Source organism: Castor canadensis, chromosome 1, assembly GCF_047511655.1.
Source record: "Castor canadensis chromosome 1, mCasCan1.hap1v2, whole genome shotgun sequence".
In the NCBI taxonomy this organism is placed as follows: domain Eukaryota; kingdom Metazoa; phylum Chordata; class Mammalia; order Rodentia; family Castoridae; genus Castor; species Castor canadensis.
The window spans coordinates 203,488,137-203,509,909 of NC_133386.1; the positions used below are offsets into that span (position 1 = coordinate 203,488,137).

The 21,773-nt window shown below is 45.3% G+C and overlaps 2 protein-coding genes and 1 long non-coding RNA gene across 5 annotated transcripts in view; 2 read left to right on the top strand and 1 right to left on the bottom strand.

Annotated features, from left to right (window-relative positions):
- Positions 1-3,418, bottom strand: part of Sptbn2 (spectrin beta, non-erythrocytic 2) — a 39,282-nt gene extending 35,864 nt beyond the window's left edge. The window contains exon 1 of one of the 2 annotated variants that reach the window (XM_020164727.2): positions 2,943-3,418. The gene's annotated coding sequence lies outside the window, so the exon portion shown is untranslated. Of the gene's footprint in view, positions 1-2,241; positions 2,363-2,942 lie in introns of those variants that run through there. The other variant, XM_074049825.1, reaches the window with a different exon arrangement.
- Positions 1,239-2,948, top strand: LOC141414822 (uncharacterized). The gene is given in 3 exon segments (XM_074049837.1): positions 1,239-2,063; positions 2,106-2,599; positions 2,602-2,948. Coding segments are annotated over 3 exon segments (957 nt in total). The 5' UTR covers positions 1,239-1,677; the 3' UTR covers positions 2,679-2,948.
- A 13,679-nt stretch (positions 3,419-17,097) lies between the features above and the next one.
- On the top strand, positions 17,098-21,147 carry LOC141414837 (uncharacterized). 2 transcript variants are annotated; one of them, XR_012439758.1, is made up of 3 exons: positions 17,111-17,359; positions 17,569-20,322; positions 20,631-21,147. It is a non-coding gene; the product is annotated as an uncharacterized lncRNA (long non-coding RNA). The 2 variants fall into 2 exon arrangements; XR_012439757.1 differs by having other exon boundaries at positions 17,098-17,359; positions 17,569-21,147.
- Positions 21,148-21,773: the final 626 nt, after the last annotated feature.

Here is a 21,773-nt window from a genome sequence, read left to right on the forward strand (position 1 = left end):
GAAGATGGGGTAAAAAGGACCTGCTCCTCAGCTGCAGGGTTGGCCACCACAGCTCAGGACCAGGGCTTCTCACATTCTCACCATCACAATGCCCCAAGTGGAAGGCTGGAGAACCGAACCACTGAGCTCTGCCCCAGAATCTTTGGTTTGACAGATCTGGCATGGGGCCTGGGGATTTGCATTTCTTTTTTTTTTTTTTGGTGGTACTGGGGTTTGAACTCAGGGCCTCACACTTGCTAGGCAGGCGCTCTTACCACCTGAGCCACTCTGCCAGCCGTTTTTTGTGCCAGCCCTTTGAGACTGTTGTTTTCAAGATAGGGTCTCTGAACTATTTGCTCCTGGCTGGTTTCAACCATGATCCTTTTGATCTCTGCCTCCTGAGTAGCTAAGATTACAGGTGTGAGCCACTGTCCCCAGCCAGGAATGTGCATTTCTAACTTGTTTTCAGGTGGCACTGGGGAACATGCTTTGAGGGCCACTGCTGTCCAAAGATGATAAGCAGCTGGAACTGGGTAGAGGAGCTATGAGTGCTAAAAACCCCACAGTTTTAGGGGTGAGTGTGACAGGAATAGTGTCCAGGTATGTTTAGGCTTTATCCCATGCTAAAGTCAAATACAACTTCCTCTCAGGAGCCCCAGGCATGAGAGGAAAATGAAGATGGAGTGGGCGCTAGAGCTAATGAAACAGGGCCGATGTCCTGATACAGTGAGTCACTGATGTGAGGAAGAAGGACAAGACTGGAGCAGCCATGGGAAGACAGAGTTGAATAAATGACAGGAGGATGAATAATAGATTAGAAGAGATAGGGACTTTGGCAAAGTAAAAAATCTTTTTTGACTCAAAATATAAATGGTCAACTGCCAGGAGGGGAAAAGGAAAAAGAAGTCATAATTAAATCCAGGGCTCCCAGGAAGGCAAGGGAAAGGTACTCCAGAGTAGAGAAAAAGAGAAAGGTAGGAAAAACAAAATCTCAATCCATTTCCCAGGCCAAGTTCCTGATAAAGCTCAGGGACTGCTCTGAGGAATTTAGGAACTGGGCTGAAGAAGGGAACCAAATTTTTCACTCTCACCTTTATAATCCTTCACTTAGGGAAGAAGTATTTTGACTTACTTGCGCTCCTTTGCCCCCTTCTTTTCCAGTCCTGGGCTTATATCAGTTTCTCTCAGGCAGAAGTCTAAGATCCATTTTAGTTTTTCCTTCACTGATCTTTTACTCTTCTGCATACAGGAAGAGGTTGCCCCACACCTCAAAATAAGATACACATTGGAACTCACTCTGCTCTCTTCACCTTCAAGGATACCCTGACCATGCCTGCGACTCCACGCTCTCAGCATTGGCATTGGGGCTGCTCAGGAGAGGGGCAGGCAGATTGAGAACCCTCCAGACAGCATGTAGCAGGTTAGGACAGGGGCAAGCAAGCCTGCACTTCAGACAAGCGTGCAGTGTCACGGGGATGGGGAGAAGTCGGTCCGAGCTTTATAGTGGAAGGGTGATTATGGACTGTGGTGCTGGAGGCGAAACACCCCAGCCAGGAGGCCTTGCTGGGTAGCTGTGTGCCAGGCGGACTCCACAGCTGTGTAAATGTCCCGGCCCCCAAAACACCGTACACATCACTTCCCCCACCTCCGGAAGGGATTTCGTTCCCTCTCTACCAACGCTACAGTCACCACCAACCCATGTCTCCCTCTCCCACACACCGCGAGGGAGCCTTAAAAGACAGCATGGAGCCAGCTACCCAAGAGACGAAGAGAAGCCCACGCGGCTCCAGAGCGAGCCCCCGCCAAGCTGCGGAGCCGAGGGAGTGGGGCGCTCGCTCGCAACGCCGTGCAGAGCCGGCCGAGCGCATCCCCAGCATGGGGACTGGGGACCGGCGCCGGCCAGTCCGCTGGAGGAGCCACAGCGACGCTAACAGCCGGCGCTGTCACACACGCTCGAAGCCCATGCGACCCGATCCATCAACGCGTTTGTCAGCCCCAACTCTTCCAGACTCTTCTCTCGGCTCCAGGAAGGCCCGCCGGCCCCAAGCCTCAACCCTCACCACCCTCACAGTGGTACCTGACTGGCACATGACTGTCTGCATCCTGTCCCCTGCAGCCGGCGGGAGCGAGGGCCAGGCGCCGCACCCTCCTTCCCCGGCTCCCGGGACTGGTCGGGACCCCGACCCCGTAGCCTGCACGCGGCTGCACAAAGCGCGCCGCCCCGCCGGCCGGGACAAAGCGGGCTGGGGCGCCGGCACCTACCTGGGTGCGGAGCGCTGTCCGGACAGGCGGGAGCGCGGTGGACAGGGGCTCACCGGTCGTCGCCGTGCTCGCAGCCCCGCCGCGACAGGCGGTTGCGGGCGGCGACGGGTGGCGTGGCGGCCGCGGGGCGCACGGCGGACAGCGGGCGGGCGCTGTCACGGGGCGCGAGCGGCGCGGGGGGCGCGCGGGGCCGGCGGCGGCGGGGCGCGTGGCGGCGGCGCGCGGGCGCGAGCGGCGGGACTGCGGCGCCGCGGAAGGAGGACAATAGCCTCCCCCTGCCGCAGGCCGCCGGCTCCCGCGGGAGGCCCGGGACCATCTGGAGCCCGCGGCCCCGTGGGACTCGGGGCGGGGCCCGAGTCACCCCCTCCCCGCCCGGCGCCATGGCAACCGCGGCCCCTCTCAGTTCTCCCGATAGCTCTCCAGCCCCGGGTCGTTGACCTTCCCCGGGGCGAACGCAGCGCCCGCTCCTCCGCCGGCTCCTGACCCCCTACTGCCTTCCGAGTGGGTGCCCTACTTGACCCTCGCCTTCCGGTCCTCGCCGGCCCCGCGTCACCCCTCGGCCGTCTGGATATCCCCCCCTACACGGACACAGTTTACAGGGCTCGGTCTTCCTAGTTTGGACACCCCACCTTTGTGCCTAGTCTGCCTTTGGTCCAAAAATCCGTATACCCAGGTCTCGCAATTCTTTTAATGTCACTCACCGCCGAGGTTTGCCGAGATGTAGCCTCCGTTTCCTTCTCAAATTTTCCTCTTTGGGCACCACCAGGCCATCTCCCTTAAGCGTTTCTCTCTGCCATCCCCCCTCTCTCGCGTCCTCCTTCCGGCAGGTAGGCTGGCCCGCTTTCCAAAAGCATCTCCATGATGTTCGAGGAGATTCGCCTGCTCACAAATCAGATTCTCCGAACAGTCATCACAGCGGCTTCTGCGCTCCTCTCATTTATCAACCAGGAGAATTCCGGCCTAGTCACTGTCTTAAGGGGGGTGGGGGCGGGGATGGACATTTCTAGGCCTGGCACCGCTGGGTTTCTTCTTGGTTTATCAGCGGCTGGGTGGTCTAAGCTTTAAGATCATTAACTAAGGTGCACTGCTATCTGCTTAGGAGAGGAAGGAATTCTGCCCAAATCGTAGCAAACGTACAGGGTGGGTGCTAAGCTTTGGTGGGTGCTAAAAGTGCACTGTGTCATGTGACACTCCCACCCCCTCGCCAGCTCTGAGAAGTAGGTACTGTTCTTCCAGACTAGAAAGCTAAGCTCAGAGAGGAGCCAGTAATAACAGAGCTTTTTAACTTACATGGGCTTTGTACAGAGCCTTTTTAAGTTATAGGCTGTTCCTGAAGAGGTGGGCCCGTTTCTTCCTGGGGAATACCCGAAACGACCAAGTAATAGCCACTGGAAGAACACACTCGCAGTGAATTATTGGGTTTAAGATTTCATAGTGGCTTCATTGGTCATGAATTTTAGGATTTTGCTTCTTTCTGAACAGGTATGCATACGAAAACAAACAAGTGCAATTGAACTACTTTCCAGATCTGATTTTAACAAAATGAAATCACTTCTGTCAAATGTGCTTTGAACTTACTTGCAAGGTAAAAACAAAATCCTGCCACCACGCCTAAGTACTTGTGTCATCTTGTCTACCTGGACTTGGTTTTCCTGGTCTATTAAATGGATTGAGAGAGGGGTTCAGGAGTTGCACTAAAAGATTACCCTGAAATTCTTTCCTAGCTCTCCACTAAACTGGAACTCAGCCTTCTGGGGTATACCTCACCATTAGCTGTAATTCAGGCTATTTATGACTTATTATTTTTTAATACTCTTTTAGGCAATGGAATCAAAGAAGTGAGGGCATAAGCTGCCTTTACTGTCCCCAGAGATAAGAGTGTGTGTTGGAAGGTTCAGGAAGGAGTCTAAGTGTACATTCTGATTATCAAGGAGACTTGGTCAGGGATGAAAATCAGTGGACCCGCCAAAGGAACTGGGATCACCACTGCACTGCTACACTGGTTATAGGAACTGAGGGTCTCACCATAGCCTGTTAGATTGTGACCCAGGTAGAAGTCAAGCACATTAGGCATTACGATTAGCCTAATAATAGCTTTTGTAAAGTCATTGCCCATTTTCAGTATTTCCTAACTCTTTGAAAAGTTAGGAAATGTAAATTTAGTTAGGAAATGTAAGCATTCTAATTTTTATTCTCATTTTATTAATGTGCAAACTGATAGTCGGACACTGAAGTGAAAGTCCAAGCTCACAGAATTAGTCCATAGTAGACACTCCAGGTCCTCTGATTCCTAGTATGTTCAGATGGAAAGTATAGCAGACTAATTGAAAGCCTCTGTTTTGGGCAGATGGAGTGGCTCAAGTGGTAGAGTGCTTGCCCAGCAAGTATGAGGCCCTGAGTTCAAATTCCAGTACTGCCAAAAAAAAAAAAAGCATCAATTTTTGAAGTCAGATTTCTTGGGTTTAAAACCTAGTTTTGCTAGCTGTGTGACCTTAGACATATACTTTCCCTCCCTGGGACTCAGTTTCATCACCTCTAAAATGGGATCAGATTAGTTATTTCAGGCTTAGGGATGTGACTCGGTGGTAGAATGTCTGCATAGCATACTTGAGGTCCTGGATTCAATCCCCAACACTAAAGAAAAAAAGGAACTGAATTAGTTATTGCATGTAAAGTAGTAGAACAGCGTCCACCCTAGAGTAAGCACTCAATCATTGTCAGTCACTATTATTTTGCCATATTCTTCCTTTACTGTACTGTTTCCCAATTTGGAAAGGAAGCATGCTCAATAAAGGGAACACTGAGATCACTTGTCTCAGCTCTGCAGCAGGGTTGCTTTGGAAACGGTATTTTCCTCTGTAGTGAATTAGTACAGTCAATGATGAAGAAAACGCCTGTTTCCTTTTTATGTGACTTGCAAAAGTGAATGGGGTGATGGCCACTAAGTATGCTGAGCTGCTCAAAGAACCCAGATTTCCTGTTTAGGTTACCAAGATTCATGGAAAAGTATTGGTTCCTGCCACCAAACCTCCACTCATAGTTGTACCACAGAAGAGGTGTCCCTCCTTCTATATGAAACTGATTCTTCTGGCTCCTAGTCTAAGTCACATCCCCTCCCACACTCTCATGGTCCTCACTCCTGGTGCATGCGTTCTGCTGGCTCCTTCCCATCAGCATTTAAACATGCTCAAATATCCTCCAGCTTAAAAAATAAGAAGCACTGAGCCAGGTGCCAGTAACTCACCCCTGTAATCCTAGCTACTTGGGAGGCTGAGATGGGAGGATCACAGTTTGAGGCCAGCCCAGGCAAATAGTTTGAGAGACCCCTATCTCTAAAATAACCAGAGCAAAATGGAGGAAGGTGTGGCTCAAGTCCTAGAGTGCCTGCTTTGCAGGAAGCCCTCAGTTCAAGCCCCCACACACACACAAAAAAGAAGGCCTAAGCCCCGCCCCTCCCCACCATTGAACCCACAGTCTTGTGCATGCTAGGCAAGTGCTTTTCACTGAACTATACCCTTTGCCCTTACTCTTAGTCCACTTTGCTCTGGTTATTTTGGAGATGGGTCTCTTGAACTGTTTGCCTGGGCTGGCCTTGAACCTCAATCCTCCCAATCGCAGCCTCCCAAGTAGCTAAGATTGCAGGGTAAGTCACGGGCACCTAGCTGCCCCTTACTCTTTTATTTTCACAGTCTTCTTGAGTCATTTGTGTTCATCGTTTCTACTTCCTCACCTCAGTTCTATCAAACATTCATTCAAAAACTTCATGGCTTATCATGTGCCAAGCACTGATAAGGATGTAGGATCTGGGGTTATAATAGTGAATTAAATGGACTCTGTCTGTGTCCTCTTAGAGGACATGGCTGGGGACTTGACTCAAGTGGTACAGCGACTGCCAAGCAAGCACAAGGCTCTGAATTCAAACCCTAGTACCACCAAACGAACAAACCAAACAACCCTTCAGCTATTTAACCACATTATGTGTTTGAGTTGAACAGAGAGTAGTGACCTGGTAAGGGTGTAAAAGAGACCTTTCTCAGATCATTCAAGCTCAAATATAAGCATTAACCAGACAGAGAATTGGGAATATCATAGCAGTCACTAACATGAATTGAGAACTATGTATTTTTTGCACTTTATATATACTATTGCATGTAATCCTTATAACAACCTGGAAAGGTAGTAAGCCCATTTCACAGATGAGGAAATGGAGACATTGACTGAGAACCTTACCCAGGATCATTGAACTAGGAAGGGGTAGGGCTGTTTATTTATTTTGTGGTGGTATTGGGGTTTGAATTCAGTCTTGCACCTGCTAGGAGGTGCTCTACCACCTGAGCCATGCTCCCAGCCCTTTTTGGTTTAGATAGATTTTGAATACCTAAATACCATTTATCCCCAGGCTGCCTGGAGGGCGATCCTATTTACACTCCCCACATACCTGGAATGACAGGCACACGCCACCATGCCCAGCTTTTATAGTTTATGATGGGGTCTTATAAACTGACCTCCAATTGTGATTCTCCTGATCACAATTAGCCACTAATCCCAAGTAGCCACTAATCCCAGTTTGAGTTGGGATTTTAGCCGAGTCTGACACATGTACCCAGGTTCCAAACACAGAGAATATGAGTACCAGGGGACATATAAGAAGTGGAGAAAAGGCCCATGTGGAGGGAAAATGGCAAGAAGGAACACGCAGGGAATTGCAGCTGGGAAGACAGGCAAGGGCTAGGTCATGCAGAACTTTCTACACCATTTAAAAAATTTTGAATTCCACCTGTTAATGCCCTGGAGGCTGGAGGCTACTTGAGGGGCTGAAGCAAGAAAGTGAGAGGTCAACTTTGAATGCTTTTTTTTTTGGCAGTACTGGGGTTTAAACTCAGGGCCTCATGCTTGTTAAGTAGGCACTCTACCACTTGAGCCACTCCACCAGCCTTCAGTTTGTATTTGAAAAAGATTAGTTGGTGTGCAGGGAATAGGTGGCAGAGGTTCACAGATGGAAGTTAGAAACCAGTTATGAAACTACCACCACGGTGAGAGAGAAGACAGTAGCTTGAACTCAGATATTGGCAGTGGAGACAGAAGGTAGGAAGAATTGACAAGATGTGGAGATGGGTTAGATATAAAAGGTTGTGGTGAGGACAAATGGTTTATCAAGGATAGATTGAGCAGTTGGAAGAAGGAGGTGCCATTTACTGAGATGGGGAATACTGCAAGATGACCAGATTTGGGTGAGGAACCTGAGTTGGAGATAACTTTGAAGGAATAATCAATTATATATGGGTGTAGAGTTCAAAGGGGAGGTCTGGATTTAGGCTATCCATGTGGGATGGTAGTTGAAGAGAGATGAGCATTTGATGCATTGATTTAATCCCAACACAATATTTTTTTCAGTCTTCTAAAGCTACTTCCAACAAGATCATCAATGATCCTATTGCTAGATCCAGTTGTTATTCCAATTGCTATCTAACTGTTCCTCCTGACAGCAGTGACTCATTCTGCAATTTTCTTAGTTTAAGGTTGCCACATTCTTGGTTGTTTTTTTTTTTTTTTTCTTCTGTATGGGGTTTGAACTCAGGGCCTATACCTTGAGCTACTCCACCAGCCCTTGTTTTTGTTTTTTGTTTTTTTAGGGAAGGGTTTTTTTTGAGATAGGGTCTCTTGAACTTATTTGTCCAGGTTGGCTTTGAACCTTGGTCCTCCTGATCTCTGCCTCCTAAGTAGCTAAGATTACAGGTGTGAGCCCCAGGCACCCGGCTTGGTTTTCTTTCAACTTCTGTGGTTCCTCTTTCTCTGTTTCTTTTGTGGGTTCCTTTTCCACTTGTCCTTTAATGTTATTGTTGTTTTGTTTTTGTTGTTACTGGAGTTTGAACTCAGAACCTCATGCTTGCTAGGCAAGTGCTCTTGAACCATCCCACTGTGAGCCTGCTATTGCTTTTGATGGCGTTGCTGCTTTGTCTAGGTCTTTTCTTAGTCTATGCCTCCTTGATTCGTCTTAAATTCACTGGGCAGCTTGAGTTGTGTCTTTAATACATCAGTGTTACAGACAATCCTTCTACTGAGAACCCTCAGTGGTTGACCACTGGCCTTCAGATAAATCCAAAGTTTTTTGACATTAAAAGAATTAAACGAGCCAGGTGCCAGTGACTCACGCTGTAATCCTGGCTACTCAGAAGGCAGAGATGAAGAGGATAACTGTTTGAAGTCAGCTGGGGCAAGTAGTTTGAGAGACCCTTTCTTGGAAAAACACATTGCAAAAAAAAGGGTTGGTGGAGTGTCTCAAGGTGTAGGCCCTGAGTTCAAACCCCAGTGCTGCCAAAAAAAAAAAAAAAATCTGGAGTTCTGCCCCTATTGTTTTTTTAATTTTTGGTGGCACTGGGGTTTGAGCTCAAGCCATCCCTCCAGCCTCAACTAATCTTTTAAAATGTACACCAAAGCTGGGTGCTGGTGGCTCATGCTACTTGGGAGGCAGAGATCAGGAGGATTGTAGTTGGAAGCCAGTCCAGGAAAATAATTTGAGAGACTCTATCTTGAAAATATCCAACACAAAAAAGGGCTGAAAGTCTAGCTCAAGTGGTAGAGGTGCTCTACCACCTGCCTAGCAAGCATGAGGCCCTGAGTTCAAACCCCAGTACTGCTACAAAATAAAAAATAAAAAAAATGTATACCTAAAGCCAGACCTGGTGGTATAGGCCTGTGGTCCCAGCTATTCTGGAGTTTGAGGCAGCAGATCGCTTGCGCTCAGGAGTTTGAGGTCAGGCTGGGCAACATAGTGAGAACGTGTCTCAAAATGTATAGCAAGGACAAATGTCCTCAAAAACCCCATTTTGTTTTGTTTTTTTGTGGTGCTGGGGTTTGAACTCAGGGCCTATACCTCAAGACACTCTACCACCTCTTTTTTGTGATGGGTTTTTTTGAGATAGGGTCTCTGAACTATTTGCCAGAGCTGGCTCTGAACCTCGATCCTCCTGATCACTGCCTCCTGAGTAGCTAGGATTACTGGCATAAGCCACTGGTGCCCAGCAAAAATTCAGTTCTTAAGTTGGAAGTACCAGGTGCTTGAGAGGAACTTTTTATTTTTCTCTCTAGAAGCTTCCCTTTAAATATCATGAAACAGAACCATAAGCCTAAACTAAAAAAAAAAAAAAAGCAAAAAACCCCCAAAAAACCGAAAACAAAAACAAAAAACCAGAACCTCCTAAGCCTAAAGCTCAGAGTGTATGCAATCATCTGTTCAGTTAGGAATAACGGTGAGTTTCTCTTCATATAGAAAATATAATCCTTTTTGGGATTGGAGAATAATTGCATTGAAAAGGATGGGGACAAGAGAGCAAGAAAATTTGGGTAGCCCTGGTGCTCTGCTCTTTGTCCCCAAGGCCAAATAATAGTAGATGCAAGAAGCTTGGGCCAGGGCTGCGGAGGTGGCTCAAGGGATAGAGTGCCTGCCTAATGAGTTTAAGGCCCTGAGTTGAAACCTCAGTGCTGAGAAGAAAAAAAAAATGAGGCTCAATTTCATCTGACAAGACATAGCCTCTCCAAGTACCTGGTGCTACCAAGGGACAACTGCCAAAGTAGACATGGCATTGTCACCTGTGTAGGCAAAGCAGATCTGAGATTATCTACCTCACCCAACATGGCTATCTTACCTCCTAAGTCCCCTCCTTGGCTCCTTGATAGTTGGATGAAGTCTGAAAAGTGCCTTGAGAGGATAGAATAAGGGAGCAAGCTATGGTGCCTATGGAGACTGGTGTGGAGTGGAGGTGTGGGAATGAGAGCCCTGGAGAGGTAGAGGGTGAATGGCCAAGATCAAGGCATGGATGGAAGTTTAGCAGTACTGTAAAAGCTGAGGTGGAAGCTTGGGGTTGAAGTTTGTGCTTTGTCTACACCAAGCCCACAGGTGTCACCTGCCAGGGAACTCTGCTGCAGATGCAGTGGTCATAGAGCCCAATGGTCAAGACCAAATATAGGAAGCTATAGTTTGTTGGTTAGGCAAGAGAGAAAGTAGGGATATTTGGCCTTTATATCCCTTACCTTATGTCAGAATGATACAGAACCCCACACCTCACCTGCCCTCACACCACAACTAGACCATCACAAGAAGGGGCCTGGGAAGAGAATCCTCAAAGACCACGTTTAAAACTTAACAATATTTGAGTCGTATCATAACATTTTTTCTTTTTCCACCATCAGTAGAAATGAGGGCTGAGAAATAAACGTGCATATTGCCTCACTTGAATCTATGACTTGAAATTATAAATAAACTGGTGTGAGTAAAGGTTAGAAAGGTGGGCTTTCAAGCAAGGACCAGCCTGATTTTCTGTGACTAGGATAGGCCAGGATGCCAGCTTGATCCTGGCCAGCTTAGGACATGGTTTGCAAAGGATGAACATGTACTTAAAAACAAAAGTCTGCAAAGGAGACTGCAGACAATACCTTATAGCAAACAAGGCATTCTGATAATAGGCGTGGTCACATTTGGGTACAGAGGACTGAAGAGAGTCTTAACTTGAGCCTCCTCATAAAAAAGCCTGGGGTCCTAGGAGTCCCAAGGGCTGTGTTCTGATCTGAGTAATATTGTGAGTACATGCTGCTGTTGAATACATGGTGAAAACTGGAACTGATTTGAGGACAGAAATATCACATCCATTTATCTTTATCCAGTTTGGAGTCAAAACAGCACTTATTTATGGTCCATCCCTCCCAAACTATTTTTAACTTACAAACCTAAATACCTTTAAAAACTGGGCCTATTTGAATGACTCTGAGCCATCTAGGAGCAGGTTAGAATCAACGGTGATTTTCAATACCTTTGATTTTGCCAGTCAATAATGAATCACTACTTCTAAGAAACTCATGCCATAACCTCTGGGAGTACATAGATGCTTGGAAAAAAGTGTCTGCTCACAACCATAAGTCTGAAATGAATTTTGGAGGCATCTGTTTAATACCAATAGCTGAAGGGATTGGGATTCCTTGATCAAATTGCACTGGAAAATGTGAGTTGTGCTGGGAAACTTCCAGTGCCAAAACTCAAAGGGAAAAAGAAAAAGAAAAACAGAACAAAAAGAGTAGGTTTTGTATACACCTATGAATGTGTTGACATTTTAGGTCCATTTTTAGTACTTTAGCCTAATTTACTTGTGTTTTGTTACACAGTAAAAGCTAGTCATTTCAACTGTTGTGTCATCTGAAACTTCCTAGTGGTAAAGAACCAAATGCTGGGTTGGTCGAGTGGTTCAAGTGGTAGAGTGTTGCCTAGCAAGTGTGAGGCCCTGAGTTCGAAGCCCAAGTATTGCAAATAAATAAATAAAATAAAAAAGAACCAAACTCTGGACTATACAACCTTGTTTGAACTCTGGACCATCACTTTCTAATTGTGTGACCTTAATAAGTATTTAACGTCCTAAACCTGAGTTTCCTCATCTGTAAATAATTAGGGGATAATTTTCCAGAAGGAAGTTGTGGTAAGAAATTAAATAATGGTTAGCATGTGAGAAGCACCAGGTGCCGGATAAGGGCTCAATGAATGTTAGCTATTGCTGTTTTCATTATTTAACATAGTTTTGTATGTAGGCAAATTTTGCCTTCAGTAAAACATACTATATGAAAATTTGTATTTGTATAAAAGGTTAATGGGGGAGATTATTTACATTAGAAAAGATTCTTCAGTTTATGAAAGAACTGATGACAGGATTTCTTTTAAATAGTCACTTCCCAGTATGTCTAAAATGATTTGATTTACACCCGACTTGGTTTATACAATGTTTTAGGAACACAGCTAGTGAACCAAGGACAGGACATCTATAACACAATCAATTCAGACCAGGTCTGAGCCACTGTGACAAGTTAACAATAACAATCCTGAGTATTCCCCATACCCTTTTATAAAGGGATTAGATGGATTTTCTGTGGTTTCAAAGGGCAGATCTGGGACTAATGAGTGGAAGAAACAAGGCTGGAGAGATGGAAGAGATTTTTGCTCGAGATAATGAAAAAAGCTCTCTACCAAACCACTGCTGTCCAAAGATAGAATGGGATGTCTCTGAGGTGGCAAATTTCCTAACACAGACATTCAAGTAAAAGCTAGATACCACTTTGTTATGTATGTGGGCATGACTATTGCATGAAATGAGCAAAATAGGTCAGTGTTTTCCAATCCTGCCTAAACTACATACACTATGCAAATTGGATCTATTCTCTACCTTGGATACCAAAGACGTCGAGGGAGGAGGTACAGAAAGGCTATTTAGGAGGATGTGTGGGGCTGAAGGAATAAACATTGCTTCTCTGGCTAGGAAATACTGGATTAAATGGCCTCTAAAATTTATAATTTAAAGATCCTAAAACTCTCAAATTGTTTAATAGATGTTATTTTAACTATATTCCTGGGAGACTTTTCCTATTTCAGTTGTGGGAAACTAGAACATAATACCTAAAGAAACTAGTAAAATGGAAAAAGAATTCTGACATCCTGATCCTTTTAGACTTTTGCTCCCATGGCCTCTTTTCAACTGGTAAGAATGAAAGTTGGGGAAACAGAAGACAGAAGTGGACTTAAAGCTAGAACAGATCAAATCAAATCAACTTTAGAGAGCAGTGAAAAATCAACTCAACTAAGGTTTCAAATTCCTAGTTTTAAAAGACTTGTGTAGCTGTTGGTGGGAATGTAGACTAGTACAACCACTCTGGAAAAAAATTTGGAGGCTACTTAAAAAGCTGGACATCGATCTACCATTTGATCCAGCAATACCACTCTTGGGGATATACCCAAAAGACTGTTACTCCAGAGGCACCTGCACATCCATGTTTATTGCGGCACTATTCACAATAGCCAAGTTATGGAAACAGCCAAGATGTCCCAGCACTGACGAATGGATTAAGAAAATGTGGTATCTATACACAATGGAATTTTATGCAGCCATGAAGAAGAACGAAATGTTATCATTCGCTGGTAAATGGATGGAATTGGAGAACATCATTCTGAGTGAGGTTAGCCTGGCTCAAAAGACCAAAAATCGTATGTTCTCCCTCATATGTGGACATTAGATCAAGGGCAAACACAACAAGGGGATTGGACTATGAGCACATGATAAAAGCGAGAGCACACAAGGGAGGGGTGAGGATAGGTAAGACACCTAAAAAACTAGCTAGCATTTGTTGCCCTTAATGCAGAGAAACTAAAGCAGATACCTTAAAGCAACTGAGGCCAATAGGAAAAGGGGAACAGGTACTAGAGAAAAGGTTAGATTAAAAAGAATTAACCTAGAAGGTAACACCCACGCACAGGAAATCAATGTGAGTCAATGCCCTGTATAGCTATCCTTATCTCAACCAGCAAAACCCCTTGTTTCTTCCTATTATTGCTTATACTCTCTCTACAACAAAATTAGAGATAAGGGCAAAATAGTTTCTGCTGGGTATTGAGGGGGGGAGCGGGAGGGGGTGGAGTGGGTGGTAAGGGAGGGGGTGGGGGCAGGGGGGAGAAATAAACCAAGCCTTGTATGCACATATGAATAATAAAAGAAAAAAAAAAAAGCATAAAAAAAAATAAAATAAAATATTGCTTAGAATTTAAAAAAAAAAAAAAAAGACTTGTGTAGGCCTACAATCCTGGAAGTACCTCAGAGTACTGTTCTCCTACAAAGACCGACCAAACACTGAACATGTGGAGTTAATATTCTCTTTAATTGGGCTCCTAAAAGAAGAATCTTTATTCTAATTAGCCCACTTGTCTTTCAAATAAAGTTGATCAGTTGACCTTCAAATCAATAGGTTTACTTGGCCATATGTGACCAGATTATACTGGTGTTTCCATCCCCAAGGTCTCTTGGCCACAAAGCATTCTTCCATGTCAGAAGACATCAGCTGGCAGCCCAAATCCAGCCCTGCTTACAGAAAAGATAAAAAACCAATTATGGAGGAGAGAACCACTTTGTGATATAATTTATTGGTTATCCAGGCAAAGAGAATTGGACAGGAATAGGAAAGGAATAAAATCTCCTGGCCCAGCACCTGCTACTGGTGGATGAGAAATCAAGAGACTTCGAAGGTGACTCAGCCAGAAAAAACAGGAAGGTACTGAGTAACAGAGTCAGTCATTTTCTGAAGGAATGAGGAAAAAAGCACAGGGAATGGAGGCGAAGAAGAAAATACTCTAGTTATGTAAACTTTGGTATTGTTGTAGGGAGAGAATCTTTCATTTGCCTACAAGTCTTAGAAGAACAGATGCTGTAGTTTATGAACTGGCACAGAAGCCATCACCATTAAGACCTCTAATGCCCCCCCAACCTAACACCCCTCTGTGAGAGCATCCTTATCTGACCCTTGATAGGAAAGCAGTGGTAAGGCTGCCCCAGATTCTGTGCTCCAGGTGGAGAAGGCCTCGAGAAGGTGAAGGGATGAGCTAATCTGAGCTTCATGGCCCCATTTCCAGGGATGTGATTAGTGAAGAGGCACCAGGGACCTGCTCCATTTCAGGAAACCCGGTTATGGGAACTGGTGGGGGACAGACTTCTCCCAGGACCCAAGAGAAGCAGTTAACCCTTTCTGATTGTCTATGTGAGAAACAGACTAATAGTTGCTGGACTCTTTCCCAGGGGAAAAAGCCCTCAAATAGATTTCATTTTATCCCTGATAAGGGGGAATCTTGGGACATTTTTCACCCTAGTTCCTAGGGTCAACTTCTTCAGGGCATTTGAATGCTCTGGGGGAGCCTGAGAATAAGGTGTGACTTAAGAAGTATCTAGGACTGATATGCAAAGAAGGAGCACCTTCAAAAAGGAAAGACAGTCCCATAAATATCACCGTTCATCTGGCAGCACTGCCTATGATGTTCTGGTTCCATACAAACCCTTGGTTTTGGGTCAGAATCAATCTGGGGCTCTTAAGGTTGGGTTTTTCTGATCAGGCAGGAGGGTTCTTAGAATAAACAGAATATCCAAAGTGGACATTCAGAAGGGAGTGTGGGCAGAGGAACGGAAACAGAATCAGTATGTCACTCAGTCTAAGAATCAGGGAGAACTGGCTCCTGAAGACACTATATGACACTGAAGGCTAGGAATGAAAATATTCAGTCATAGGTAAAGGCTCTTTGGTTGACCTGGTTGAATAAAGTGACTTGAATCTTGGGCAGGTCATTTAATTTCTTTGGGTCTTACATTTGTTCATCTATTGAAGATAAATGATCACCTCAACAGTCTTTTTTTTTTTTTTTAGGTGGCACAGGAGTTTGAATTCACAACTCACAGCCTCACACTTGCTAGGCAGGTACTCTTACCACTTGAGCCACTCTGCCAGCCCTTTTTTTCTTTTGTGATGGGTTGCTTTTTTTTTTTTTTTTTAAGATAGAGGGTATCATGAACAATTTGCCCAGGACTGGCTTTGAACCATGCTCCTCCTGATCTCTACCTCTGAGTAGCTAGGATTACAGGAGTGAGCATCAAGTCAATTCTGACTATAACGTTCAATTGCTCTGGAATGGAATGAATAAAAACAGTCTCAATAATGTAACCAATAGCATATTAGTTATCAGACCCAAACAGGTTGGGGGAACACACTGATGGGTGAGAAGGGACTGGGAGCTGTTTGTGGGAGATGAGGGAATAAGTTCACTGGCTCCTTAGCATTTGCAGAGAGGGGTTGGAGCCTCAAGGTAACGTTAATATTTCCACACTACAGAACTTCCCCAAGCAGCTCTAAAGTTCACATCCAGTGGGAGATGTACTGGGTAGCTAATGGTTGAGAAATGGAATGGGGTTAGGAGAGTTTTTGTTTGTTTTCTTTCTGACATTTACAAATTTAGTGTCATATGACCTCTTGAAGCCTCATTTTCATCATCTATGATACAACAATACCTCCCTTTATGGGGGAGGATTACTTAAAAAAAAAAAAAAAGATAAGAAAAAGCTAACCAGGTGCCAGTGGTTCATGCCTATAATTCTAGCTGCTCAGGAGGATCTCAGTTCGAAGCCACCCTGGGCAAATAGTTCAGACCCTGTCTTGAAAATACCCAACACAAAAAACAGGGCTGGTGGAGAGACTCAAGTGGTAGAGCACCTGCCTAAGCAAGTGTAAGTGAGATTCTGAGTTCAAACTCCCAGTACTGTCAATAAAGGCTTCCTCTTCATGTCTGCCTAGATTTGGAAGGGAGGGAGCTGTGTCCCTGGCTACTTTTGTTAGGCCTCTCCGGCCTCTAGATGGTGTTGTGTGTTCCTTTCATCTTCATGCCTGAAGCTCCTTCCAAGAGAAGGGTTGAAGCCGGGATGACCAAGAGTTGCCTTTGGCAACTGTCCCTACACCCTTCATTCCCAATGCCATTCTCAAGGTGGAGCATTGCTGCCGAGTTGGCACTCTCAATGGGAAATACATATGGTACTGGGGTTTGAACTCAGGACTTCACACTTGCTAGGCAAGTAGTTTACCACTTGAGCCACTCCACCAGCCCTTTAATGGAAAATATTTTAGAGCCATCCCCAATATTTTGGTTTCTTTCTGTCAAATAGTGAAGATAGCAGTTATCTTACAGCAGTCATTCAATATTAGCTCCTTTCCCCTCCAAAACGGGAAACAAAGACAGAAACAGAGACAAGAGACACTCCAGTGATTTCCAAATGCCAGCACCTATCAAATCTAATGGTTATAATTAGTTTTCCAGAAATTAAAGCTACCTTTCTCCAATATGTCTACCTGTGAACACCTGAGTTGGGGAGGAGGGACAACAGCGTCCGAGCACAGACTGGAGAAGGGTATGATTCAGGTCCAATAGACATGTTCTTTGGAGTAGCGCCAAGGTTGTGTACTGGGCAGGCATTCAGCCAGCTCCGCAGCCTGTTCTGCCCAATCCTGGCTTCTTGGAGCTGGTGTGGAAGAATTTTCCCTGAAGGAAAGCAGCCAACACCCTATCCCACCCTTCTCCTTGGGCAACTCTGCCAGGCAAGAATCTCTCTTGCCAGTGTCTTCTTTTGGCTGCCCAAGGAACAGGCTGCTTAAGCCGCTCTCACTCGGTCCTTGGCTCCAGCTGAGAACGCTCTCGTGAAACCCAGAGCTTGAGATATTTCGCGCAGACGCGGGGCAGGGCCTGGCGCGGCGGGGGAGGCTCTGAGGTCCCCCAAGAGACGTGGTAAACTGTGCGCCCTGAAATAGGCTAGGCTGCGGAGAGGCTTGGGACAGGTTACTAGATAAAATACAGGGCGCCCAGTTGTGAATTTCTGATCATCAAATAATTTTCTTAATGTTTGTCTTAAATATTGCAATGAGGCATATACTGAAAAAAAAAACTGTTGTGTATCTGAAATCGAGTTTTAACTGGCGTCCTTTTTCCTTTGCTAGAGGTGGGAACAGGAGACTAGCATGGGGCACTGCAGGGCAGCAGTGATCCTCCTCCCCATCCCGCGGAAGACGAGCCCGCCCGGGGGAAGAGCCAGATGAGGAATCCCGCACCAGGAACCGCGGCTTCTCCAGACGGAGAGAACAGCCCTGGAAAGCGCCGAGGGCGGTCAGAGCGCTCTGAAAAGAGCCCAAGGCCGCGTCTTGGCGGAACCGTGGGAAAGTCTCTGAAGGAGTTGCAGCCCGGCCTCTTTCCAGCTCGCCTCCAGCCCCAGCCGCCGCCCGCAGCTCCCACTGGCGGAGCCACCCATCCACCCTCCTACTCAGCCGCCCACTGGCCAAGGCAGCTCCCCCAGGCCTTGAGGAGGCGGGGCACTGCCGAGTGCGCATGCGCGGCTGACGGGGCGGGGTGGGAAAGTGCGCACGCGCGCGGAAAGGGCGGGGCGTGGGTCCCTGCTAAAGTTGAAGCTAGGGCGGAGCGGGTGGCCCTGAGCGCCCGCGCTTTGAGGCTGAGGGTCGCTGTTGCTTCTCTTGGGGAATGGAGGGGACGGCCTTGGCCGTCTGCGAGGTGATGTCGGGAAGGGAGAAAAAGCAGGGAAAGGCACTTTCTGAGGGGCGACCTCGAAGTGTGGGCGGGGGCGTCAGGTGTTGCCCGAGGTGTAGAAGGTTCGGGAATGGGTCGCAATCAGCCTTCCTCTCTCGAGGTCGCTTGAGGCCCTGGACATGGAAGCCCTGGGCAGGAACTACACGGCTCCTCTGAGAGGAGCAACTGTGCGGTTGGGAGTGGTCGCTTGGTGTGGGGAGATAACGACGCCCATATTTTCCAGCCGAGTTCCCCGAGGCCCAGAAAGCTGCTGTGTTTCCCAACCATGAGCGGACCGCCGGGCCGGAGGTTGACCCTCCCCGATCCCCAGCCGGGCCGGAGGTTGACCCTCCCCGATCCCCAGCCGGGCCGGAGGTTGACCCTCCCCGATCCCCAGCCGGGCCGGAGGTTGACCCTCCCCGATCCCCAGCGTTTCCGGCCCACCTGTGCTGGGAGGAGGGACGGAATCAGGAAACCTGTACAGCGGGCCGGGAAAGGGGTGCTGGCGAGGCTTGGGGCAGAGCCCTGGCCTGGGAGCATCTGAATAGGGAGAGGGTGCAGGTCAGAGGCCTCGCCCAACTGGGCCCACACTTGCCCGAGAACTGTTTAGTCCTGGAAGATGGCACTGGCTCAGCCACGTGCAGATGTTGACGTCCACTACCAAATCCGACGCTAAGCTCCGGGCCTTGTAAGCAGGTGAAATAGACTCACAGTCTCCGAAGGCCCCTTAGAGTGTCCGGCCCTCCTGCCTTCTCGGTTACCTGCAAAGGAAGTTGGAGGGTTCGATTTCACTGATGACGTAAGCTAGGATAGAACCCAGGGCTCCGCATCTAAGGCCAGTGTTTTTTTCCCAACTCGCTCTCATTTTGAAGACACAGTGGGAACATCTGAACAGAGGGAGTACAGAAAGTTAGCAGAGATGCAAAGGAAAGTGGTAGACGGTAGAAATGTCCAAAGCCATCAGTATGAACGCTAGTACAAATTAGAATTTTAGTTCTTAAATTCTCTTACTCAGATCTTCCTGCCCTTAAAAAAGGGAAGGGTAATAATTCTTGTGGTGCCTTAGTGTGGAAGCAAGTCTACCTTCATGAATAGTTACTGAAATAAAATTTGTTTTAATTTGTGTCATCAAAATTGAATGTTTTAGCAGGACATGATGTGTATCTGTAATCCCACTGTTTGGGAGGCTGAGGCAGAAGGATTTTGAGTTCCAGGCCAGCCTGGGCTCCACAGTGAGACTCTGTCTCACAAACAAAACCCTCCCAAACAAACAAAAAAAGAATTAAAAAAATTGAATGTTTTTGGATTTTTTTTTTTTTTGCCTTGCAGGAGAAGCCTGAATGTTTTATTTAGACACTTTGGCGTCCCATCTCAACTTAAAATATTGTGTACAGTCTTTAGTGCAGAAGAACTTGTTAGAAGTAATAGCAAATATCCATTTGTTGTTTGTTTTCACCATCAGCCCTACATGATAGGCTTAGTCTCATTTTTGTAGATGATAAATCTGGGTTCAGAAGGGTTAAGTTACTTGCCTAACGTCACAGGCTAGAATTTAGGACAACAGGGTTTCAAACCTAAGCTTTTGCCTCAAGCACTCTTAAATAATGTCCTTACCCTCAAAAATGTTGATTTAATGAAAAGTAAAGATAACTTATAATCAGATGTCACTCTTCATGGTCTTCATGTTGACTTTTATTTGGGGAGGGAAGAAAAGAAACAAGAAAAACAAACTCCCACTTAATTTTTTCCTTAATTTTTATTTGTAGATGAATGTATCCTCTGAATACAGCAATTTGTTGTCTCAGTTTCTTGTATTTTTGAGTATTGTGTTGAATTTCACTGCCTCCTCCCTTATGTAACTCCTCTAACTATTTCTTCTATTGAGATACAATGCTGTGCTCTGAATAAATGTAAATCTGACATTTATAAGCAGGAATACAGTATTTTGTATTAGAGTTATTTAACTGTGTTATACATATTTGTTATCATGAATTTTAAAGAAGATTGTGTTTTCTTTAAATTGTGCTCTTTTCAGATTTTGAGGTATTTAATAATTCACTGGAAGTGTGGAACAGGAGTATCAAAGGGAACATTGCTAGAGGAGCAGCTAGTGATTTCCATAGAAGCATTAAATTCTAAGCACCAGCCAAATTCTCTTCATTGTGTAGCAGCTAGTAAGTAGAGAAAGAAAAATACTGATTTTATATTTTTGTTTAATCATGAATTATGTTACGGTTCATGTAAAGCTTTCAATTAATCATAATCTTTTATCATGTAGTCAAAAAAACAGTGATTTTGTAGTAAGTATCTGATGGTAGATTTATACTTGTGTCATACAGGAAAGGTGACTAGAATGATTCATCATGAGATTATGTTACTGACTTAAAATTGCTCAGAAACAATTTCACTTTTACTCTGGCTTCGATCTATTCTTCATAACAAAATATATTGAGTTTTATCTATATTTTTCTTTCACGTCCAGACTTTGGCAGTTGCAAAAGAGGCAAAAATGAAGGGAAAAGAAATGATGAATGGTGCAAATTTTGATAATCCTGACCTGCAGTTAGTTTGAAACTATCTCTTCCACTTGGTTCTTATTCTTTCATCATTTTTGCTTCTCTTGAGAGAAAACAGATGCATTGAGTAGCTCTGAAACAACTAATTTATTTTTTGTACATTTTAAAGAATTTCATCATGACATTTTCATACATGTATGTAATAAATTTTGATTATATCTGCCCTCCCCATCATTGCTCTCTCTTATCTCCCCTTCCCCCTCCCACTGGTCCTCCTTCCCAAGTAGTTCCCGTTATACTTTCATGTCTTTTTTTTTTTTTTTTTAATCTAGATTCCACATATAAGAGAAAACGTGGTATTTGTCTTTCTGAGTCTGGTTTATTTCGCTTAACATGATGATCTTCAATTCCATCCATTTTCCTGCAAAAGACATAATTTGTTCTTTATGGCTGAATAAAACTCCATTGTGTATATATACCACATTTTCTTTATTTGTTTGTGTGTTAATGGGTACATAGGCTAATTCCCTAACTTGGCCATTGTAATAGTGCTACAATAAACATGGGTGTGCAGGTGTGCCTATATTGTGCTGCCGTAGATTCCTTCAGGTATATATATACCTAGGAGTGGTATACCTGGATCATATGGTAATTCTATTTTTTTAGGGGTTTTGGGTTTTTTTTTTTGAGATGGGGTCTTATAGCTCAGGCTGGTTTCCAACTCTTGATCCTTTAGCTTCCATCTCCCAAGTACTGGGATTATAGGGGTGTACCACCATACCTGGCCTATTTTTAGGTTTTTGAGTAACCTTCATTCTGATTTCCATAGTGGCTAGACTAATTTACAGTCCCACCAACAGTGTATAAGGGTAGTCCTCATCTTTGCCAGCATTTGTTATTGTTTGTTTTCTTTTATTTTTAAGTGCTTATTTGCCAAGTCTTTGTAAGAGGGACCTGGTTAAGTAATGTCCTACAGGCAATTTGGACTTCTTTTTTTTGTTTGTTTGTTTTTTTTGTTTTTGTGGCACTGCAGTTTGAACTCAGGGCCTCATGTGTGCTAGGTAGGTGCTCTTACTGCTTGAGATACTCCACCTGCTTTTTTTTGTGTT